General features: G+C 43.9%; 1 protein-coding gene across 1 annotated transcript in view; it reads left to right on the top strand.

Annotated features, from left to right (window-relative positions):
- OTC (ornithine transcarbamylase) overlaps positions 1-25383 on the top strand; it is an 89869-nt gene extending 64486 nt beyond the window's left edge. Inside the window, exons 8-10 of the mRNA XM_040338119.1 lie at positions 6121-6270; positions 16897-17034; positions 25100-25383. Coding sequence (XP_040194053.1) covers positions 6121-6270; positions 16897-17034; positions 25100-25159 — 348 coding nt within the window. The 3' untranslated portion in view covers positions 25160-25383. The remainder of the gene's footprint in view (positions 1-6120; positions 6271-16896; positions 17035-25099) is intronic.
- Positions 25384-26156: the final 773 nt, after the last annotated feature.

The raw sequence follows: 26156 nt of genomic DNA, 5'->3' as shown, positions 1-26156 counted from the left end.
GCCGGCGTATCTATTGATGAATCTGGCCCTGTGATTGTAACGCTTCCCCACTATTCTAAAGAGTAAAGACAATTAAGTTTCAAGGACGCTCCCTCCCTTGTGACTACATCCATGCGGGAAGATGCTGCATCTCCCCGCAGGCATGTAGTCCCAAGGGAGGGGGTGAGCACGCTGACTAACCCCCAGCCAGAACGGCTCAGGTGATGTGGGCAAGCTTACTGAGGAGAAACAGGAAGTGAGAAATTCAGACAAAGAAAAAAAAAATTTAGAAGGGAAATCGAAGGAAAAAGTAAGTGAACCAACAATGCACTAGCTTAAAGGAACCTATTTAGAAAATACAAAACAAACCTTTACAACCCCTTTAATGTTGTGTTTTTTTCCATATGCGAAAGATTCCCCCTCGCCACATCTCATGATCAAATGTGATCCCAGGACAGAATGTGAAGTTTATTCTCCTGAGTTGGGGGAGAACAATCTACAAAAATATTTTACTGAGGTTTGAGCCCTTCCCCTCTCTAAAGTTTGGGTGGTGTTATAGTTTAATTTTTTTATGCTCTGTATATATTATAGTTTATTTGAGCCAGTGGTCATAGAGTTTTGATTGTACTGTCTTATGCTGTGCCATACGCCTGTTAGTTCCAGTCTTGAAGAAATTATTTTGGTCTCATTAAAGGGTAAGTTAACCTTTACAGAAAAATCTGTAAGGTGAATTTACAGTGGACCCCCTGCCCACCCCCCTGGCCGATCACCTGCCCTGACACATCAGATAGCTGCTTTACCGGTCCTGGGATTAGAAAACCCCTCAGCTTAATCTCCTAAACGTACCTCGTAAAGGTACATATATGTGGCGCTGTCACATGGGTGGCACCGACCAATCAGAACCCACATAGCCCATCCTGTCAGGGCTGGAGAAGAGGAGAGAAAGCCGCGGAATTTCAAATAACCAGACTGGCAAAGCGGCTATCCGATGTGTCAGAGCAGGTGATCGTGGGACTTCAGCGGGACTGGGGGGGATGGGGAGGGGGTCCAGTGTAAGTTCACCTTACAGATTTTCTGCAAAGGTGAACTTACCCTAATTCTACCAATATACTGATTTCTCCACTATATGGAAATCAGCTAGTTCAGACATACACTTCCTTGATAAAAACCTCCATAATCTCCATGGTAGATTATATCCCTGAGAAATGTAGGGAGAATCCAATATTGGATGGGTAGCACAACTGGCCCAGTTAGATCTCTTAACCTCCCTGGCGGTATGATTATTTCAGAAAAAAAGGTGCTGAAAGCGGTACCATTATTTGCAAGGAAATTTGGCGTTTTATACTGTAGGCCTGTAATTCTTAGGAATAACTCACTCAAATCTGTCCAAACAAGAGTCTAGTAGGCATACCGGGTATGACATTTTTTTAAAAACAAAATTATAACTTATAATATAATAAATAATTATAAATAATTATAACAAATAATAATATAATTATAATAAAAATTATTCAATAATGTAATCAACTCAAAATCACTGAAATTTGCTCAGTTGCAGAATTGTCGCTGTCATTACTAACTTATTTATGACGAATTACCCCACAAATCGCTATCGCACAATTCTGCAAGTGATTATAATTTATTATCGCTGTTTTCTAGTTGTGGATTCAGCGAGGCGAGCCCGAGTCTGACTCAGGGTTACCGATCGCAGCACAGAAATTTAACCCAGAGTCAGACTCGGGAATACCGCCAGGGGGGTTAAGCAGGGAGTGGAGTTAGCTTTTAGTTCCCACAGTTTTCAGTTTCCAAAGGGTTATTGAACTGCAGGTATCCATCCACGTGTGACAGTCTATGGTTGGGGCATATCCTTATTTGGGGTGATTTAGTATTGTTGAAGTGCAGGATATGGAAATTAATATGTTTACTTAAAAAACACTGAGCTTGATTGGATTTTTGGAGTAAACTAATTTATTTATATCTATCTATCTATCTATCTATCTATCTATCTATCTATCTATCTATCTATCTATCTATCTATCTATCTATCTATCTATCTATCTATCTATTTATAGTTCACCTCATTAATGTAAATCCACTTTAATAATCTATATAACATCATCATTTGTTAGCCTAAATATCAAGTGACCTGAAAAAGACACCTTCCCCTTTAAACAGGTGGTACCTTGTCTTCCTAGAATATCAAGGTATCAAGCATTCAGATAATACTTTACATTGTTTGTCCTATTGCTATGGTCTTGTGGTGGGATCCCCTTGTTTGTAATCTTATCTAACAGGCCCTTTTATATATTGTTTCTACTAAGTAACATTGCCTTAATCCAATGCACATATATATTGCCTGATGAATACATAAATATGCCTGTCTGACCAATTTTGTACAAGTGTCAATTCCACACAGTCAGTGCAGTAAAAAAAAAAAATGAATACAGCAATTTCAGCCCAGAAGAATACTACATTGTGTTCTGCCGCTCTTCAGTATTAATAAATGACGAGCAGCCTGCCCTTCAGGTTTCTGATCTTTCTTCTACTCTTCAGTTCTTATCTTCAATGTATTTGTACATGTAACACTAGGGGAATTCAGAGCTGTTCTAGATCCCTTCTTCCTGATTAAACCTGGAAGAGGAGTTAAATATTTTAGAAAATAATACAACAAATAACTATACTTGATCAATACCCATCAGGGATGAACTTCAGATTTGGGGACGGCCATCTGTTCTACCCAAACCCGAGCTATTCACAGTTAGCAGAAGGGATGAACTTAGTGGTCTGGTTTGGCCAATTCGTCAACCCAGCCACCCTCCAGTTGCTGCAGCCGGTCATTCATTTATTGGCTGTATTACTACATTCCAAGCATCCCGGTCATATATGGTCATGACCCTAATTAGTCAATAACATCATCTTGCAGCCCCCAGTTGGTTTGTTGACATTCAACTACCAGCCAGGGAGCTGTCATTTTTGGGAAGAGTCCAGCAGGAGAGGATCACTAGCAAGGGTCATTATGTTTGTGTTTGCTGGTCATCGGAGCATTGTTCTTTGTGATATCTATAGGTGACGTGATTGACAATGCATTTACATTGTGGACCGTTAGCCGGATTTAGGTAGAGCGGCGTTTCTTTGTTCCGGCGTATCGCATCTCATATGCGCTACGCCGACGTAACTCTGGGAGGAAGAGCTTTATTCACAAAGCACTTGCTCCCAAAGTTACGTCGGCGTAGCGAAAATGGGCCAGCGTAAGCCCACCTAATTCAAATTAGGCAGGTAGTGGGCGTACTACATGTAAATTATCCGTGACCCCATGTAAATGAAGGGCCGTTGGTACGGCGCATGCGCGCGCATGCTCAGAATAACGTCGCAAATACTCCCTACGATACGACGGCTCAATTGCAACGACGTAAAAGCCGACGGCAGTTCCGACGTCTATACCTTGCATGGGCTGTGCCACCTATAGAGGTGTTTTATCTTTACGCCGGCATATGTCTTACGTAAATGGCGTAGCTTGCTGCGACGGGCGTACGTACGTTCGTGAATCAACGGAAGCGCCCCTAGCGGCCAGCGTAAATATGCACCCAAGATACGACGGCGTAGGAGACTTTCGTCGGTCGTATCTTGGCAACATTCAAGCATAGCTCATTTTAAGAATGAGCGCATAGATACGACGGCGCATTTTCAGACTTACGACGGCGTATCTACTGATACGTCGGCGTAAGTCTCTGTGAATCTGGGCCCATGTGTTTTTGCACTTTTCTTTAAAATAAAATACTTTTTCTACAATGCCTGTGTGTTTATTTACTTTGTTGTTTTTTTTGTGAATGAGTAACGAGATATAGATATATGGGGGCCCCTTATTCAAAAAAGGGCTACCCGTTTCTGATAAGTCCTACCTGCAGACCCCCACATTAAATAGTGCAAGGAATGAGGAGAGAAGGCCCTTGTCCCCATCAACATGTGGACAATATGTCTTGTCAGGCACCCTGCCAATGTTGAGGGTACGTAGCCTGCTATTGTTCAGGAAGGGATGACTGCACAATCATTGCCCTCCTCTTTTTTCTGGCCATCCAGGCTGCATGCCTAAATAAGGGTCGGGTATGTATTTTGGGGGAGACTCCGTGACATTTATTTGTTTTGTTTTCCCGAGGCCCTTCCCAAAAAGCTATATCAGATCCCTATCTAGAATAAAGGTCTTGTATGGACTCGAAGGGGGTCTCCTTTCAAAATCCATACTAGACCCATACCTAGTTTAAGGGTATGATATGGATTGTAGGAGGAATCCTACATTGTTTTTCCTCTGCAGGGAAATTGACCTGGTATGTTTCAGGTGTAAGCCTGCACAACCTCTACCCCCTTTCCTGGCTAACTAGACATGTGCATTCGTTTTCGTTAGAATGCATTTTCATCTGAAAATCTTTTTTTTTCGTTATCGTTTTAACAAACGATAACGAAAGTGCAAGAAACGAAAACCGAAAGATCCGACATAAAAAATGCTTTATTTTCGTTTTCGTTGCAGTAAAAATTCGATATAGAGAGATTCCACATTATAGGGATAAGATTCGACATCATACAGAAAAGATTCGACATTATAGAGAAAAGATTCGACACTATAGAAATAATAGATTCGACATTACAGAGAATAGATTTCGATTTATGAGAAAATAGATTCGACATTATAGAGAATAGATTCGACATTATTACTAGTCATACAACATTAGAATTCTTGTAGGCGGAATATTCGAACGGAAATGTACGATTCGATGTAAAGATTCGACGTTCCGTCAAATATTCAATTGGCCATTCGACAGCAACCAAAAAGATTCGACGTTCCGGCGAATATTCTTTTGACCATTCGACAGAAACCAAGTATTATTGTATTTTCGGACGAAAGCTATTCCCCAACGAAAAACAAAATAAATCAAAACGATTTTTGGGAGTAACTAAATAAATTTATTTTCCAAACGAAAACGAAAAACGAAACGAAATATTCCAGTCTGCACATGTCTATGGCTAACCATGCTGCATGCATGAACGAGCCCGGTTCACACTAGGTTTGGCTTTAAAGTTGTGCTAGTTAAAAGCTGCCGATCAGTATGACTTGATAGAGTTGAAGTGGATATGGAGAAGGGGGGTGAGCAGAGTTGGGGTGAATATGGAAAAAAGGGGGTAAGCAGAGTTCGGGGAATGAAGAAGAGGGGGTAAATAGGGTTGGTGGAGGGGGGTTATGAGCAAAGTTGGGCTCTTCCAGGCTGCTGGGAGGGAAGACACTGGGACAGGACAGTGGGGGGAAAGGCACACAAAAGTTGCTGCGCAGGACAGTCAGCAGACAGCCTTCTATAGGTCTCACCACTGTAGCTTTTCTGGCAGCAGGCATTAGTACCTGCCTCGCGTGTCTCTCTCTGTTCCCCACTGCGCTGCACTCTCTTCATTAAGCCAGAGATAAGCCGAGCAGAATAGGGGCGGTCCTGCAGGAAAGCTCCCTCGATCTGTTTCCCTTCAGAAAGTGGGCTGGGCACGATCTCAGGGGCCGGCCACACCCCCTCTCTGTGTCCCAACCAATCAGACATTGCAAGCCTTGCAGGCTCGGCCATCTGGGTGTTGTCTGATCTAAGCTGCTGGGGGAGGAGGTAGGGAGAGGGATACACCGCCAATCAATGGTTCTGATTCTCTGTCTCTTGGCACACTGCCCAGCATCATCACCTGCACCCGAGCTCCGACCTCACTACTAGCACGGCTGTCCATGACAGAGGAGGATTTTTGGGATTCTGCCCGGGACAGGCTCAGACCGGGACAATGGTCTGATTTCCCTGACTGGCAATCCATTACTTTTGGCAAGTATACATAGTGAGAGAAAGGGGGGGGCTGATGCTCTCTCATATTTGGGTTTAGGCTGGCAAACTAGAGGTAGGCTATTAGGTTTTACTTATCCCAAAAGGCAAAGCGACTGGTTTACTTTAGGGGTATTGGATAAATACATCAACACATTTAGGGAAAACATACTCACTTTAGAGTGTACTTTAAGTATGTAGGGTTGCATACACCAAGGCTTTCACAGTTAATGTTCCAAAGAGGTGTGTAACATAATGTTAAAGAGTACCAATATAAAGAAAGCTGGATGAACTTTTTATCTTCTAGTGTGGCACCAAGCTTCTCATGACAAATGATCCCCTGGAAGCTGCCAACGGAGCCAATGTGTTGGTTACAGACACGTGGGTGAGCATGGGCCAAGAAGAGGAAAAGAAGAAACGTCTGCTAGATTTCAAAGGTTATCAGATCACAATGAAGGTACATGATGAATGATATTGGTATTTTGGGAAAAAAAGTAAACGACCTTGTCAGTAGAACACCGTTTAACCACTTTTAACCTTAGCAGTCAGATAAAGCTATATGCTGCTTGCTATACATACAGTAACAGAGAAAAAGGGTTGCAGGACAAACAATTTCCTAATTCAAAATTAAGAATTAATTCTTAATTTATAATTCATTTAGAATTGGCCCTGCGGACACCCCCCAGCTCTACAAACATTGATTGAGAAACGAAAGGAGCCGGGCACAAAGAAGTTAGCTGAATTCACTGTTGAAAAATTGTCCATCCATTCTGTTAACGTGGATGGGGAAATCAAGTGTTTTTCTGTCGATCAGCCCACTTTCTCTCCTGTGACCAGTTTAACAGCGCAACTACTTTGCTGTTAGGTTGAATCACTCCCTGACTGATCATGTATTTGTAATTGCCAACTGTTTATCTGGGATGCTGTGTCCATGGCAGCCATCAGGGCTATAAAGTCATTATCTCTGTAGAGGGCTTTGGGATAAATCTGTAAAGATGGGGCCATTTAGTAAAACTGGTAAAGTTGTTCAATTTAGAGAGTAGTATTTGAGATTCATAAATATATGAGAAAAAGATATATGTTATTTGCCAATGGGGAAGATTTACTAAAACTGGAGAATGGAAAATCTGGTGCATCTCTGCATAGAAACCAATCAGCTTCCAGGTTTTATTGTCAAAGCTCAATAGAACAAGCTAAAATTAGAAGCTGATTGGCTACCGTTCACAGATGCACCAGATTATGAGTGCTCCGGTTTTAGTAAATCCTCCCCAATGCACAATAGCTTGGAGCAGTCAGTAAGGGGCCTGGGGCATCATATAGTTAGCATTGCTAATTAACATGCATTGCGTTAGACCAGGGGTCTCCAAACTTTTCAAACAAAGGGCCACTTCATTGTCCTTCAGACTTTAGGAGGGCTGGAATGTGGCCAGCAGGGACAGGAAATGTCACGGGCCCAGCATCAGTGAGAATAAATATGGCCTCAGGTTTGGTGGTCAATAGGAGGAGGAGTTTCCCCCCCATTAGTAGGAGGAATAGTATCCCATCATTGGTATCAGTGTAAGATTCAGTGTCCCATTGTTGGTATCAGTGGGATAAATAGTGCCCCAAGGGCCGGATAAAGCCTATCAAAGGGCCACATCTGGCCCTCGGGCCGCAGTTTGCAGACCCCTGCGTTAGACCATCCAATATGAATGGGCTGCCAACACACAGCAATGGACAAAAAATACACCTGACCCTTTATTTGCTATGCAGCACACCACATTGAATAACAACACACTACACATGCAGCAGATGTGTTACCAGATGTTTCAATATTAGTCATTCATGTAAATTACCACAGTGCACAAGTGTGAATGTCCTAATCGGATGTGAATGCCTTAATTAGGTGTGAAAGACGGTATATTCCAGAGGAAAAGAATAAGTGAAGTGTGTTATCGCTGAAGATTGTCTTCTAAAAAAAAAAAAAGCATGCATTGCATTTAGAATATATCCTCTGCTATGCAAAAAAGATAGTTTCAGAATTATTTATGACTCTGGAAAGGTCAATTTAGTAAGAAAGCTATATTTTTAGCAAGAACGATGTCATGGATTTTTAAAGGGGATTTTTACTGTCAGGTATTTAAATTATTGGAATTCTCACAGGCTTGTGTAAAAGTTGTCAATCAACAGGAATGCATGTGGGCACATGCACTAGAAGAGCGATACGCGATCCACATTCGAATATGATTTAGCAATGAGTCTATGCCCTGCTCATCTTCATCTGTATATAAAAGGAGAGGGGAAGGAAAATGTGGAGGGAAAAGGAAAGGACGTGTGTAAAACTAATATAGCAATGTAGCCCTGGGACTATAAATGAGACAGCGGTTAGTAAGTTAAGCCATATAGCCAGATTCAGTAAGAGTTAGGTCGGCGTATCAGTAGATACACCGACCTAACTCAGAATCTGCGCCGACTTATGTTTAAGTGTATTCTCAAACAGAGATATGCTTAAACATATCTAAGATACGACGGCTTGCGCCGTCCTATCTTAGGTTGCAATATTTCTGCTGGCCGCTAGGTGGCGCTTCCATTGCGTTCGGCGTAGAATATGCAAATCAGTAGATACGCCTATTCACGAACGTACGCCCGGCCGCCGCAGTACATTTACGCCGTTTACGTAAGAGATAGGCCGCCTAAAGTTATTCCATCCAATACATGGAATAGTAATGTTAAGTATGGCCGCTGTTCCCGCGTCGAAATTTGGAAATTTTACGTTGTTTGCGTAAGTCGTCCGTGAATAGGGATTTACGTAGTTTACGTCCACGTCGAAATCAATAGGCCCGTGCGGTGGACGTAGCCGCAATGCACACTGGGAAATGTTGGCGCACGGCGCATGCGCAGTTAAAAAAAAACATCAAAAACGTCAGGTCAAGCCCCATTAACATAAAACACGCCCCCCTCAGCTAAATTTAAATTAGGCGCCATTACGCCCGCCCGCTTTAGGCTACGCCGCCATAACTTAGCAGGCAAGTACATTGTGAATCATGTACTTGCCTCGCTAACTTACGGCAGCGTAGTTAAAATGCCTTAAGCTACGCCGCCGTTAAAGTTGCGGCCATGTATGTGAATCTAACTAATAGTCTCTAGCCCACTTAATTGTAGGAAGAAGGGAAGCATCAGTGGGGAAGGGAACAAAGGGGCAAGGGAGGGAGAAATGAGGAAGGGCGGGGAAATAGGAATTGTGGGACTTTAAAATGAAACACAACACTGGAATATAATGAATCAATTTAGTGAATTAAAATAATATTTATTGGATACACCAGAGCATACCGAGCAATGAACATTTATAACAATAGATACTGTACAAATAGTAACAGGCATGATTGGTAAATCATATAATAAATAACATGAAACGTAAATGTACCTATGGTATAACATAATATGCATCGCTGTATCCAGGGCTTTTTTTCTCAGACAATAGGTGCAGGAACTCCCCCTTTCCGAGTCACCCCATTTCTCCGCCCCCTACCTACCTCCCAGTACCGCCCCTTTTAGACAATATAGAACCAAGTATCATTTTGTGGTGCTAAGTAATTTATATGGAATTTGGTAATGATATCAAGAAAAGCAATAAAATAGATCCCCTGTAGCCAGCAACAAAAGATCCCCCTAACAACAATGGACCACCCACAACAAAATGTCCCCGCCAGCAACAATAGACTCACGGCAGCATCAACAGATCTCCGTACAGCCAGCATTAATAGACTCTCTGGCTGCCATCAACAATAGACCCTCCCCCAAGAGTAGATCTCTTTCAGCAACAACTGACCTCCCCAGCAACATAAGACGCCTCTAGAAACAATATGTCCCCCACCAGCAACAATAGACCCCCCTGCAAAAATATATCCACAGCAGTGAGCATCAATACCCTGCAGCACACCCCAGCATCCCTTGCCATTACATATAGTGAGTTCAGAAGGTGCCGGAACTCCGTTCCCCCGCATCCCCGCTGAAAAAAAAGCCCTGACTGTATCCAAATTATTGTATATAGTACAAAATAGAAATACATAAAGACATAATTGTCTAAAAACATGATAAACATGATATTGGTTGTCAGGATAAAAATTCATTGATTCATAATTCTCAGGCCCGGTACACACGACCGAGTTTCTCGACAGAATTCAGCCAGAAACTCGATCGGAGCTGTATTCTGCCGAGAAACCCGGTCGTGTGTACACTTTCGTCCGAGGAAGCCAGCGAGGAACTCGTCAAGCCAAATAGAGAACATGTTCTCTATTTCCTTGTTGTTCAATGAGGAAAGTTGGCTCGCCGAGATCCTCGGCGGCTTCACAAGAAACTCGACGAGCAAAACGATGAGTTTTGCCCGTCGAGTTCCTCGGAAGTGTGTACGGGGCCTCAGGGGTAAACCACATATGGTGTGATATAGTTATTGTGACAGAACATCAATATAAAGCTCAACGCGTTTCGTGGATAAACTTCCACTCATCAGGAGCAAGTATGGCCTGGGTATATCTGTAAATATAATAAAATAAAATGCGCTAAATGGTAATTTAGTACATATATAATCCAAGGAAGGGACATAGAGTAGAGTCCCAATCCTCTTACCTATGGGTAGATTAGCTATTAGATAGATTATAACCAATAATGTTGGCATCTAGGAGCACTGTGGAAAGCATGATCCCCGGGGGGAGCTGAGGTGGTGGTACTGCGGTAGCAACATGGCAAAGGACGCTGGTGGCTGGACATTTGATAGAAAGGAAACCCCCAATCGGCAACCATAGTTGGGGTATATATTAGGTGGCAACCCATAAGGTTCCTGTGGACATAATAAATAATAATAGGGTATCAATAGAGTGCCAAGCAACAGCTATAAAGTAAGAGACAATAGTGATCATATCCAAAGGAACGGTATTCCATAAGGAGAACACCAATGTGTGGTGACAAAAGTGAAAATGACACCAGGGTGAGTGACTGGGGGAGAGCCAAGTAACACAACAAATAACGTATATTTACCTAGGGCAGTGAGTGAGCAACAAGTACAAACATAACCAAGAAGACGGTAGTCTATGAAGAGAATACCAATGTGAAGTGATATAAAGTGAAAGATAATCTTCATCTGGATATTGTAATGAGAATGTATGAGTGATCAGATTGTATTGTATAAAGATATATTTGCTGTGTTTCCCTGACGCATATGTTTATGGAGTGGATTTTTTGCTCACAGCCAGGATTAAATATTTGCCAAGACAATTTCCCCTTTCTTGTTAATTAATTCTGGTCAACGGTGCATTCTCTCCAGGAAGAAAGTAACTTAAATAATGATTAGCCTTTGCAGTGTTGATTGTGCAAAGCAAATATTAGCTGTTTCCCTTAGTGATTGTCAAGGAGTGAGCCTCTGTGTCAACCTGGGGGGGGGGGGGGGTGGTGTCGGCCGACTCAATATAAATTAGCCGATATTCGGCGCGTGTTTTTAGCAATCGGTCTGACAGAGACTGGCTGAATGTCCAGGCTTATTTCTAAGGGGCATGACTGAAAAATCATCCGATCAGCGCTCCCAGCCAATGGCTGGATAGTTAGTACAGCGGCTCCTCCCTAACTCTTCAGTTTTTGTTTTTTTCGTTCAGCCTGTGATAGATTATAATAATATGCCTATTTTTGAGTTAAGTTTAATTTTAGTTATTAGAACCACAGAAATGTCTTATCCTTTTTATATTATCTTAGTTTCTTTTTTATACCTTTTTTTTTATGAAGTTATATTGTTTTTTATATTAATTATATGCATGTGTGAAATATATGTATCACAACTAATGTTTATTTTCCTTAACCACTTGCTTACTGGGCACATAAACCCCCTTCGTTCCCAGGCGAAATTTCAGCTTCCGGCACTGCGTCGCTTTAACTGACAATTGCGCGGTCGTGCGACGTGGCTCCCGAACAAAATTGGCGTCCTTTTTTCCCCACAAATAGAGCTTTATTTTGGTGGTATTTGATCACCTCTGCAGTTTTTATTTTTTGCACTATAAACAAAAAAAGAGCGACAATTTACAAAAATATATATATTTTTTTACTTGTTGCTATAATAAATAGGGTTGTCCCGATACCGATACTAGTATCGGTATCGGGACCGATTCCGAGTATTTGCGGGAGTACTTGTACTCCCGCAAATACCCCCTGTGACGGTATCGGTATGATATCCCCGTCAACGTTCCCTTCTTCCCATAACGAAAATCACCCCAATATTCCACGAGGAGGGATATCCCTGGAATCGCCCAGAAAGCCACACATGAGACCAGCTTACTGCTTGAACAACACAGACTTTAATGTTATAACACACAGCTTATATGTCATTTCCAAACTGTTACAATGACAAATCTCCGCCCCCCTCACACTGGGGCTTCCATACAGATGAGTAGGTAGACACGACGGGGCCATTGCTGAAACACATTTTCTTTAGACAATGACATCAATGACGCTGAGCACTAGCTGTACTGAATACATCAACCAGACCCCTCGACCCCGCATATAGAGAGATAATTACCACAATGAAGCAATCAGAATAATTAACACAAGCCACTTAAACCCAGCTCTCCTTCACACAACACAATAGATCAATTAACCTTTAGAAATAGTGAGGGGACATTAGCACATCAATAACCTGGCTAGCAGGGAGCAGTAAACTGAGACATATAGGCAAATGTATCACAATGGCCCCCCTTTTGCTCCCTGCTCCGGCAAACCCGGTTGGACCTTCCCTGGTCCAGTAGGGTTGACGGGTTCAGAGCTATTAGTCAGAGGTTAACTCCGTTTGGCATGACTGACCTCCCTTGGCAACTGCTTCAGACTCAGGTATGTCACCGGGTCGTCAGATCACACGCCGGTCAGTCCCCAAGTCTTTGTGCGATCTGCAAAGTCACCAGAAGTCAGTGTGAAGACAGCGAATGGGTCTGTGCGCCGCCGTCTAGGTGTCCCGCTATGGGAGGGGGCAGGTTATGGCTCTGAAGTGACAATCCCAGGAGATTCATAAAAAGAAAAAGTTATATTTGTTGAAATGCTGTAGCACTGGTGCTCAGAGTCCGGGGGGGGGGGGGAGGGGAATCAGAGCCCCATAAGGTCAGCCACCCCCTGCTCCCTCCGCAGCCGCCGGTTCTCCTCTTGGAGCTTCTCCAGCTCCATCTCCAGTTCATGCTGCTGTGACCTCAGGTGGTTGTTCTCCTCCTCCATGCGGCTTATGCACTCCTCCAGCTCTATGTACTCACGGATCAGCTCCTGCTTGCTCATGTCCTGCAGGCTCTCCACGTGGTCCTTCATCATCAGGAACTGGGTGGTGGTGCAAGGGGCCACCGGTGGGCCCCCGGCGAACATCTCGGCACGCATCTGGGACGCCCGCTGCGACTCCCTCTCCTCCAGTCGCTTCTTCTCCTCCCAGGTCAGCTTGTTATACGGCTTCCAGGACCTCTTCTTCTTGAAGGGTGGCCGGCGGTGCCTCTTTCTGCCCAGCTCCCTCCAGGGCCCCTCTGGCTCAGGGCTGTCGCCCATGACCAGCTGACAATGGTGTTCCCTGTTGTCCGTAATAACAGATTGTACCATGAGGGCTTCGTAAGGGGTGCCCAATGGTTCTTCCTGACCCAGCTCCTTTGGATCCCAAGCCGAGTCTACACAATGGGCTGCTGCTGGTGGGCGGTACCCAGGTTGAGACCAATTTGACCTGGTGTTGTCATTCATGGGGCAATTCTGCTTGAAGTGACCCAGCTGTTTGCACCGGAAGCAGCGTTGTTCGTTGCCCTCCTGGCGATGATAGCGAGGGCTAGATGTCACCGGTCTGTTAGGAGGTTGGTATCTAGCGGTTGGTGGGTGTGAGGGCACCGTTTGTGGTGGAGGTTGTTCCTGTGATGTGACCTGGTTCGTCTTGCGAGTATCTGCATATTCATCCGCCAACTTCGCGGCCTCTGGTAGAGTCATGGGCCTGCGATCTCTCACCCAATCTTTGACGTCCGTCTGGATGTGATTGTAAAATTGCTCCAGGAGCATTAGTTGCAAAATGTCCTCTGCGGTGGTGGCCTGGCTGCTGTTAGCCCAGTTAGAGGCCGACCGGGACAATTGGCATGCCCATTCCGCATAAGAGTCTTTCGTGGTTTTGCGTGAGTCCCTGAACTTCTGTCGGTGGGACTCTGGGGTTACTGCATAACGAGCCAGGAGCACTTCTTTAACCCGGGCGTAGCTATGAATATCCTGATCTGGCACGGTCCGGAAAGCATCAGAAGCTTTGCCTGACAGTTTGCCTGACAATATTGCAACCCAGTCTCCTCTAGCTATTCGGTGCAGGTTACATTGTCGCTCAAAATCCGCCAGGAAGTTATCAATCTCACAGTCCTTTTCATCAAAAGCTTTAAAAGCGCTAAACGGAATTTTCCTTGCGTCTGCTGTGCTGTACTCACTGTTTGGAGAATGTGCGGCTGCTTGTTGGACTGCTGCCAGTTTTAACTGTAGTTCTGCGTCCCTTATTTGTTTATCCTTCTGTAGTTCTGCGTCCCTTATTTGTTTAGCCTTCTGTAGTTCTGCGTCTCTTATTTGTTTAGCCTTCTGTAGTTCTGCGTCCCTTATTTGTTTATCCTTCTGTAGTTCTGCGTCCCTTATTTGTTTAGCCTTCTGTAGCTCCGCGTCTCTTATTTCTTTAGCCTCCTTCGCTAACAGGTCCATCACTTTCAGTACCACATCTGGCGTTGGGTTCGGGCCGAACCACGCTAGCTTCTCTCTCATTAGCTTGTTGGCTGGCGATTCCTCCTCCTGAATCACTGGTGTCTCCATCTCTTGTACTGCTGGCGTTGCTGCAATCCCGTCCTCCTGGTCTATCTCCATTGATTCTGCTATGATGACCCGCTTGGTTTTGTTGCTAGCAATCCTTCCACGAACTTCCAGTAGTTCTTCCAGTGTCTGCTTGGAATCCGGGTGTGAAGGGGAATAGAAGGGAAAAATCCCACTGCTGCCACCAATTGTGACGGTATCGGTATGATATCCCCGTCAACGTTCCCTTCTTCCCATAACGAAAATCACCCCAATATTCCACGAGGAGGGATATCCCTGGAATCGCCCAGAAAGCCACACATGAGACCAGCTTACTGCTTGAACAACACAGACTTTAATGTTATAACACACAGCTTATATGTCATTTCCAAACTGTTACAATGACAAATCTCCGCCCCCCTCACACTGGGGCTTCCATACAGATGAGTAGGTAGACACGACGGGGCCGATGCTGAAACACATTTTCTTTAGACAATGACATCAATGACGCTGAGCACTAGCTGTACTGAATACATCAACCAGACCCCTCGACCCCGCATATAGAGAGATAATTACCACAATGAAGCAATCAGAATAATTAACACAAGCCACTTAAACCCAGCTCTCCTTCACACAACACAATAGATCAATTAACCTTTAGAAATAGTGAGGGGACATTAGCACATCAATAACCTGGCTAGCAGGGAGCAGTAAACTGAGACATATAGGCAAATGTATCACACCCCCGATGCCTAAATAGAATACTTGCCCACCCCCCCCACCACCGACACCGCCGCCGCCGACGCTACGCCGCATCCCCGCTGCCGCCTGGGTAATACGGGCGGGGAACATTACAGCTTTCATTTGAATAGCTGTAGTGTTTCCCGCCGCGCCACGTATAGACACTCCCCCTTGCTCGGGTGAACTGTCCAATCCCGAGCAAGGGGGAGTGTCTATACGCAGCGCGGCGCGAAAGACTACAGCTATTCAAATGAAAACTGTAATGTTCCCCGCCCGTATTAACCAAGCGGCGGCGCGGCGCGGCACGGCAGCATGTAGGTAAGGGGGACATGGCTGCATATATGGGGGGGACATGGCTGGATATGGGGACATGGCTGCATATGGGGGGACATGGCTGCATATGGGGGGACATGGCTGCATATGGGGGGGACATGGCTGCATATGGGGGGGACATGGCTGCATATGGGGGGGACATGGCTGCATATGGGGGGGCATGGCTGGATATGGGGGGGACATGGCTGGATATGGGGGGGACATGGCTGCATATATGGGGGGGACATGGCTGCATATGTGGGGGACATGGCTGCATTTGTGGGGGGACATGGCTGCATTTGGGGACACATTTAAAAAAAATTATCGGTATTCGGTATCGGCGAGTACTTGAAAAAAAGTATCGGTACTTGTACTTGGTCCTAAAAAAGTGGTATCGGGACAACCCTAATAATAAATATCCCAATTTAAAAAAAAAAAAAAAAAAATTTCCCTCAGTTAAGGCCGATATGTGTTTTTCGACGTATTTTTGTAAAAAAAAAAAAAAATCGCAATAAGCGACTGGTTTGCACAAAAGTTATAGTGCCTACGAAATGGGGGATAGATTTATGGGTTTTTTTTTTTTTTTTACTAGTAATGGCGGCGATTTGCGATTTTTTTGTCAGGGCTGCGATATTGCAACGGACGTATCGGACACTTTTGACACAATTTTGGGACCATTCACATTTATACAGCGATCAGTGCTATAAAAATGCACTCTGGGTCCGTGGGAGGATTAGTGGGTGTGTCTGTTTAATGTGAACCAATCAATTGTATGCCCTGTGATTACATGAGGCTAATAAAACTGATACCCGGCTGGAGCTCAGCCCTTTTCTCCATTCTGACAAGCAAGAGAGCTGTGTGTGTGTGTGTCTCTTCTTGTTACAACAGTCTGGGCCAGCAAACCACTGCATGCTTCTCCTGTTTTGAGACAGGAAATCAATCTTTGACAAGCCCACTGGGTAACTAGAACCTTTAGGGCCCCGGTGCAATAAACCATGACAGGGCCCTTTCCTCCAAGCCTGGGGACCCTCAATCGCCATCTCTGCAGCCTCAGTTGCACAGAATGAATTGACAGGAATAGCTCTATACAGAGCATCCAATTCATTATTGCAATACTAAAAGATATAGTACTATGTTAAAAGGCATCGATTCCAAACAAATCTGTGGTATAATATATCAAAGATAATATTTTGCAGCTGATTTTCTTTCTTATACAGTCCATATTTTCCTCTTGCTTTTCTTTCCATAGACTGCAAAATTAGCTGCTCCCAACTGGATATTTCTTCACTGTTTGCCTAGAAAGCCTGAAGAAGTCGATGATGAGGTTTTCTACTGTCCCAAATCATTGGTTTTCCAAGAAGCAGAAAACAGGAAGTGGACTATCATGGTAGGATCAATAAGATTTTTTTTACACTAGGCCATGGGTGCTCAACCTGTGGCTCTCCAGCTGTTGCAGGCAGAACTTCAAGTCCCATCATGCCTCTGCCTTTGGGAGTCATGCTTGTAACAGTCAGTAGCTTGCAATGCCTCATGGGAATTGTAGTTCTGAAACAGCTGGAGAGCCACAGGTTGAGCACCCATGCACTAGGCCATCCTGCTCTAGCACTAGCTTATTTTACATAAAATGTGCACTTATTCCAACTTAATGGTTGTATGTACTGTACATATGATGACAACTGTAACAAGAAGTAGATGTTTGTTTCTCTAGTAAATGTCACACTTTGATTTTCTTTCCTTTATATTTTGCAAACTGATATCTCCACTATAAATTGGTTGTAAACCTCTAAAATGAAAAATGAACATCCCTCTATAGTGCCTCAATCCATAGAACCTTGTGTGATTTCTGTCTGCTTTGTTCCTCTGCTATCTACATGACTCACTTCTGGCGGTCTATGCCGAAAACAATAGAATCCTGGGATATGGCCTCGCCCACTTCCAGCACACCGCAGATGATTGACAGCCTCAGCTATGCATGTTTTTCTATGAGACTGTAGGGGGTGTGTTTTCCCTCCACTCAGGTCTCAGATTACACTTTGCTCCCTGCTCTATGCTGTGTGATGTCAGATCCTCATCTGCTGGGGCTGCAAAGTAGCTTTTGATCTGTGTGTTTTAGGAGGCTATAGAGAAGAGAGGGCTGCATATAAACAGGTACAAATTACAGTATGTAGGAGGATCTGTTCATTTCTGTGTATCACTTAAGGCTTGTCATTTCAGTGGGTATATGTAAGCGTTTAGAACCACTTTAACCATGGTTCTTTGCGGCAGCTCTGATCCATTTCAAACAAAGTATATATTATAGCGCCAGGAGCTGTAGAATAAGACCTTAAAATAGGCAGTCAGTAAAAGCACCTAATTAAAACATTTTTTTTAAAGATCTGTTCAGGGGAGGACTGGGCTTGAGTGAAAAGGGGTAAGGGTTAATTTTTCACTGGGCCATTATTAAAAAAGATAGGTTGGATTGGAGTCCTGATAGGAGATACCGTATATACTCGAGTATAAGCCGAATTTTTCAGCAAATGTTTTATGTTGAAAAGCCCCCCTTGGCTGATACTCAAGTGATGGTCTCCCGCTGCGTTATGCAATCTTAATTGTTTGGCGGCCACCCACTGTAACAAAGCCCCGCCTCCTCCTCGTCCGTGATTGACAAAACATTGAACAATGATTGATTGATTGATACAATGCTGGGAAACTGAATCAGTGTTCTGTCTATCACAGACGAGGAGGAGGCGGGGCTTTGTTACATTGGACGGCCGCCAAGCAGTTAAGACTGCATGACACAGTGGGAGACTGTATTCAAGTGTACATGAGGCTACAAATGGGCACAGTGTGGCTGCAGATGGGCACAGTGAGGCTGCAGATGGGCACAGTGAGACTGCAGATGGGTACAGTGAGGCTGCAAATGGGCCCAGTGTGGCTGCAGATATGCACAGTGAGGCTGCAGATGGGCACAGTGAGACTGCAGATGGGCACAGTGAGGTTGCAGCTAGGCACAGTGAGGCTGCAAATGGGCATTGTTTACCAGTAGCTGCTGCATTTCCAACCCTAGGCTTATACTTGAGTCAATACGTTGTCCCATTTTTTTGTGGTAAAATTATGTGCCCGGCTTATATTCGGGTCGGTTTATACTTGAGTATATAGGGTACTTTACTTTTTCTGACATTGGTCAGAGTGGAATGACTACAGCTGGAAAATGTCTATATAGATTTACTCTGATATTGTTTGCAATATTGCACCTCTTCTAATATATCATACACAGTACTGTACTGGACTACAACTATTTGTAGCAACTCATGGTAGACTTGTTAGGCCCCGTACACACGTCCGAGGAACTCGACGGGCAAAACACATAGTTTTGCTCGTCGAGTTCCTTGTGAAGCCGCCGAGGATCTCGGCGAGCCAAGTTTCCTCATTGACTAACGAGGAAATAGAGAACATGTTCTCTATTTGGCCCGACGAGATCCTCGTCGGCTTCCTCGGCCAAAAGTGTACACACCACCGGATTTCTCGGCAGAATGCGGCTCCGATCGAGTTTCTGGCTGAATTCTTAGTGTTTCTTTGGGTTTAACCACTTAAGGACCGCCTAACGCCGATATACATCGGCAGAAAGGCATGGCTGGGCACAATCACGTACCTGTACGTGATTGTTAAATGCCCAGTCGTGGGACCCGTGATCGGTCCCCGGAGCTGAAGAACGGGGAGAGGTGTGTGTAAACACACCTTCCCTGTTCTTCGTTGTGGCGCTGTCATTGATCGTCTGTTCCCTGATATAGGGAAAGGCGATCAATGATGTCACATGTCCAGCCTCGCCCCCCCTACAGTTAGAAACACATATAAGGTCACACTTAACCCCTTCAGCGCCCCCTAGTGGTTAACTCCCAAACTACAATTGTCATTTTCACAGTAAACAATGCATTTTTATAGCATTTTTTGCTGTGAAAATGACAATGGTCCCAAAAATGTGTCAAAATTGTCCGATGTGTCCGCCATAATGTAGCAGTCATGAAAAAAATCGCTGATCGCCGCCATTAGTAGTAAAAAAAAAAATAATAAAAATGCAATAAAACTATCCCCTATTTTGTAAATGCTATAAATTTTGCGCAAACCAATCGATAAACGCTTATTGCGATTTTTTTTTACCAAAAATAGGTAGAAAAATACGTATCGGCCTAAACTGAGGAAATTTTTTTTTTTTATATATTTTTGGGGGATATTTATTATAACAAAAAGTTACAAATATTGCATTTTTTTCAAAATTGTCGCTCTATTTTTTTTAATAGCGCAAAAAATAAAAACTGCAGAGGTGATCAAATACCACCAAAAGAAAGGTCTATTTGTGGGAAAAAAAGGATGCCAATTTTGTTTGGGAGCCACGTCGCACGACCGCGCAATTGTCAGTTAAAACGATGCAGTGCCGAATCGCAAAAAGGGGCCTGGTTCTTTACCTGCATTTTGGCCGGGTCTTAAGTGGTTAATAGGCAGACACCAAATCCAGCTGGCTTTTATTGCATATTGGTTATTGCCACACACAGTGAAGCAATATTTAAATTACAAGGCATTCTGTGAATTGGGCATGGGATTTGGAGGTCATTGAGGATCACTGTAGTGGCAGCAGGCCGTAAAAGCAATTTTCCACTTCCACAATGACCTAGTCTATGGAATATTTATAGCTTCATTGGTCCAAGCTGAACCAGTGTAACTATGAAAAAAATACCATACTTCCATAATTCAACTTTAAAGCTGAAATCTACTGAAAATTATTTTATACTATTTTATACTTTTCAAAGTAAGAGTCAGAATCTCTGTCAAGGCAATTCTGATGTCTGTGCCCTCCTTGGGGAATATTTCTCCACAGATGATATTCCATTGTCACTGGAACAAAAAATGAGTAAGAGCAGGAAGACACAGTGCAATAAAAACCTGACAGAGCGTCTAACCCTTACCCACTATAATAAATAAATGTGGTTCCTAATCGGGGTTAAACTTGTCAACTGCTCAAGAGGTGACTGTAAATCCATGCAATGCCGACACAGACATCAGTTAATACCAGACAGAGGATCTAACACTTTTCCACTCCACACTACTAAATTGAAAACATTTTTTGTCTGGATAAAATCTTTAATAATCCTTTCAGATTCCAAATGTATTATTCACTTATCTGCCATCACTTATTTTAGAAAATGTACAGGTTGCTTGCAATGTGCTGTGCCAGCACTGTTTGTGTGGTTTTTAATGGTACTGTACTACACAAGCTAAATGATTTGTAACCAGCAGATACATCTGGGACTAGCTAGTTGGTCTCAAAGGGACTAGCCAGTTCCAGATCATGCTGTTGCCTCATCATTAATTTTGCATACTAAAGCAATACATTTTTAATACATTCAAAACTCTTCTACAAAACCCAAAAAAAAGATTATTATCAGGTATTGCAGACAGGAAATTACTGCTTTTGGTGCCGTGCATATATGTACAGGACCTTTGTTTTATCACAGTAGCCTGGAGGCGTGCAATTTTTGACACCTTCATTGTTACCTCAAGGTTAGGCTGGGTGCACACTGGCTGAAAATCGTCTGAAAATGGTCGGTGTGGCAGCCATCCGCACTCACAGCCAATGGCTGTGGCCATGTGTTCTGGCGAGCGCGGGGGCAGTCCCCCTGTGAGAGCACAACAGCTCAGTAGGGAGACCGCTGCACTAACATTGGATCCATTAGTACGGTGATCTGTGTTTTTTTTTTTTGTTCAGCCCACTTGGTTGGAGGAAAAAAAAAAGACATATAGGGCCAGATTCACATAGAACTGCGGCGGCGTAACGTATCGTAGATACGTTACACCGCCGCAAGTTTTCATCACAAGTGCCTGATTCACCAAGCACTTGCGTGAAAACTTACGCCGGCGGCCTCCCGCGTAAGCCCGCGTAATTCAAAGGGGTGTGTGCCATTTAAATTAGGTGCGCTCCCACGCCGGACCTACTGCGCATGCTCTGTTTTGGAATTCCCGCCGTGCTTTGCGCGAAGTGACGTCATTTTTCGAACGGCGACGTGCGTAGCGTACTTTCGTATTCCCGGACGTCTTACGCAAAAAAAATAGGTAGAAATTTCGACGCGGGAACGACGGCCATACTTTATACAGCAGATACGTGTGCTGTGTAAAGTTAGGGCAGGTCAAACGACGACTAAAATTGCGACGGGAAACTAGACTGGCGACGACGTAGCGAACACGAAAAACTGTCGTGGATCGCCGTAAATACTCATTTGCATACCCGACGCTGGAATACGACACGAACTCCACCCAGCGGCAGCCGCGGTATTGCATCCTAAGATCCGACAGTGTAAGTCCATTACACCTGTCGGATCTAAGGGCTATCTATGCGTAACTGATTCTATGAATCAGTCGCATAGATACTCTGAGAGATACGACGGAGTATCTGAGATAGTCCGTCGTATCTCGGCTGTGAATCTGGCCCATAGTTTGTACCCAGCTTTAGAATCGCTGCTTTAAAACAGGACATTTGCTTGTTTTTCTGGTAGAGAATGTGGTACTAGTTTTATATGAGATGACTATAAAAAAAGATGACTGATAATACAGAAAATGTGCGGTCAACAATTATACAGGGAAAAGCAGCCTCTTTGTCTTTTTGCCACCATAGCCACATGCCTACTGTTCGTAAAGTAGAACTATTGGCAAAACTTTTTCCAAATTTTGGATAGGGAGGGTCATAACACCTGTCAGTTTATTTTTTATCTTTTTTTGCCATCTGTTCCCATCGGGGAGATTTCCCTTCACTTCCTGATAGCCAAGACAGGAAGTAAGGGAAAATCTCTGCAAATTAAGGGAATCCCTTCTGGACCCCCAGGTCACCAGAACTAGTGGGCTCATTGGAAGATTTCCCTTCTATCAGGGGGCAATAACAGAGAGTTGACCAAGAGTAGAATGATGTGCAAGCTTAGGTCGTGTTGGAGGATTTGGAAGATCTACATGCCCAGCTACAGCCTTGACAGTCAGAATTTCCTTGAATTCTAAAGAGCGACATCACTCAGCTCTTCTGCATTTCATGTAGCCACAGACTTGTGTCACAAAGTGTACAAAATTATTAGCAGTATTAGCAAGTAAAATTCAGTATATCTGAATTAAAGTTGCTCATATATCAAATAAGTTTTAACCGGTTTAAAGCCTCATACACACGATCTGACTTCCATCTGACTCTTCCATGGATTTTTGTCCAAAGGGGCATTGATATGCATACACACGGCAGAACTTTTTCAGCCAACATTCACCAAATCACGTGGTTTTTCAGTTCTTTACCGCCACCCTTTGGGCAACTTCTGCTATTGTTGTCTGATGTTTAGCATTGGTTTGGAGCATGCGTGTTTCTACTTTGGACTTTAGTCCGATGGACTTGTGTACACACGATCAGATTATCCTCCATCGGACATTTGTTGTCAAAGTCTGAGAGCATGCACAGCGAACATTTGTCTGTTGAAAAACCAACAACAATTGTTTGATGGAGTATACAGACGGTCGAATTGACCTATAAAACAAGTCCGTCGGACCATTGTTGTCGAAAAGTCAGATCGTGTGTATAGGCCTTAAGATCTGCCAATAATCAGTAAGTGTAAAGCCTCATACACACGATCGGACTTCCATCTTAATTTTTTCGTGGATTTTTGTCCGAAGGGGGCGTTGGCCGCAAACTTGATATGCATACACACGGCAGAACATTTTCAGCCAACATTCACCAAATCACGTGTTTTTTCAGATGTTTACCGCCACCCTTTGGGCAACTTCTGCTATTGTTGTCTGATGTTTAGCATTGGTTCTGAGCATGCGTGTTTGTACTTTTGGATTTTAGTCCGATGGACTCGTGTACACACAATCGGATGATCAGACGTAACGCATTTGTTGTCAGAAAGTTTTAGAGCATGCACAGCCAACATTTGTTGTCAGAAATTCCGATAACAAATGTCCGATGGAGCATACAGACACGTCCGTCGGACCATTGTTGTCGGAAAATCCGATTGTGTGTATGGGCCTTTAGTGGAAGCTACTTTTCCATTCTTCCAGAGGATCAGTATCTGCTTGGACTTAGAACAAACAAGGCAGAATATAAAATCATAGTACCTGCCCCTGTAGCCAGGGCCGCTGATAGGCCAGTACAACTGGCCCTGTTGTACTGGGCCCGGCCAGCAGGGGGGCCCGGACAATCTCAACAGAGAAATAATTAAGAAAAAAAAAAAAACCTGACCGAACATTATCCAGACCAAACCCCCCAACACCACCTGCATAGTATGGAGGCATGGGTGGCACTGTCTGCAGGTAGCACATGCGTTACTTCCCATAACACATGTGCTGCCTGCAGCGACAGTGCCACTCATGCCACCAATGCCGTAATGTGCTGCAGACAGTGCCACCCATGCCGCCAATGCCATATTGTGCTGCAGACAGTGCCACCCATGCCGCCAATGCCATATTGTGCTGCAGACAGTGCCACCCAATGCCGCCAGTGGCATATTGTGCTGCAGACAGTGCCACCCATGCCGCCAGTGCCGTAATGTGCTGCAGAGACAGTGCCACCCATGCCGCTAATGCCATTTTGTGCTGCAGACAGTGCCAACCATGCCGCCAATGGCATAATGCCATAGGCAGCATGGGTGGCACTGTCTCTGCAGGCAAAACATGCATTTGGCATTAGTGTCATGGCTGGCACTATCTGCAGCACAATTATGGCATTGGCGGCATGGATGAGAAAAACAATTATCACTTGTAGACAAACCTGCACTTTGTTTCAAGGCAGTGTCTGGGGAGGGGTCAGGGGCAGGGCCAGGGGCTGAAAGAGGGACCAGGGGCGGAGCTGTAGGGGGCCCCGTCAGGTAGGCTGTATGGGGCCCCATGATTTCTATCAGCGGCCCTGCCTGTAGCCCTTGTATGGGGTCACTGTAGAACTACTTCCATTGTTCCCTACATGACCTAGCTACAAAGACCCAGATAACCTGCCCAGTTCGACCAGTAATACAAAAGATCAAGCTACCTGAATATAACCTTGAGGGCTGGTTCACATCAGATGCAGTCCAGTATGTTTTTATTATGCATCACAAAAAAGCAAGGATAATGTTTAACATGGCTTGCAATTGCCCTAGTTCACAGAAGTGCAATACAAAGTAGAACATGTTGCATTTTTTTCTGTATGGAACGTATTAGGAACATGATAAAACACATATAAAATGCACCTGAACGCATATGAGATGAAGAAAAAAAAGGGGGGGGAGAAACACACTGTATCAGAAACACCCGAAATTCCTTTAAAAACGTGCATGCAGAAATGCATCCAGTTCACAGAAATTGTGTTGTGAACCAGCCCTCAGTCTAGACACACATCTCAATCAATGACCTTAATTATCCAATAGATTACTTGCCATTTTTTTCTCCTCCATAACAGTGTTTTGTCTTGTTCTCCTTAGGGCGTGATGGTGTCTCTGCTGACTGATTACTCGCCTCAGCTACTAAGGCCTACATTCTAATTCACAGAAAATGCCTGCAAAATGCCGATTGCTATGGAAAAGTTATCTGATACACAAGAATGGCAAAAGCACCAAAAACAAATGAATAATTCCTTCAAACATGCAGCCAATTGGCACCCATTGTACTCTTCTGTATAGTTATTCCCACAAATTTCAGACTTGGAGAATTATATATATATTAGTTTATATATTAAACATTCTGAAAGTTGTTTTGCTGTTTATAATTTGATGCTTCTAGTTGTGTCATTACTTATTTCATGAGATTATTAGATATTAAATTACCTATTGTGGATCTGTTTTCTCTTATAGACTAGTTTTTAAGCCTTTACACATATTTTATTTTGTTTTGGGCCTATAACAATCCACACACTATGTACATTGCACATTGATTTGTAGCGCTGGATTCTGCTACACATAGGAGGTAATTAGTAAGCCCTCAGTGACAAATTTAAATTCATTGATCTTGAGACACAATTAGCTCTGCACAACCTGAAGTTCTATGTCTCTGATACAAAACAATAGCATTCTGGGCCTTGGTTTATGAACAATACTGAGTTAAAGCTGAACTCCAGACAGATATACTGTATATAACAAAATATGAATTTTGTACTTACCCTTGTTTCCACCCTGTCATAAGCAGGCAGGGCAGCCATCAGAAATTTTAGGGCCCCTTACACAGCTTTAGGCCTGGGCCCCCTGGGGTCCGACCCCCAACATTCCCCATGGCCCACCCACTGGTCGTCCCTTGAATCGGCCCACTGGTCATCCCACCGAGTTCTTCGGTGCACCCACTTTTATTTGAACACTCTTACACCTTAATATATGAAAAGTGGATTAAAAGTCATCAGTGCTTTCAATATTTAACAGTAAGGCATTACAACCCTGCCTTATCCCTTACTGTCTCCGTGATACATGAATCAATCAATATAACAACTCTTGACTGACTAAAGCACAATACCTTTATTCTCTTGAAAATTGAATTTAACAGGCATAAAAC

Source organism: Rana temporaria, chromosome 2 (assembly GCF_905171775.1).
Source record: "Rana temporaria chromosome 2, aRanTem1.1, whole genome shotgun sequence".
Classification (NCBI taxonomy): domain Eukaryota; kingdom Metazoa; phylum Chordata; class Amphibia; order Anura; family Ranidae; genus Rana; species Rana temporaria.
This window is presented reverse-complemented; position numbering and strand designations above follow the sequence as displayed.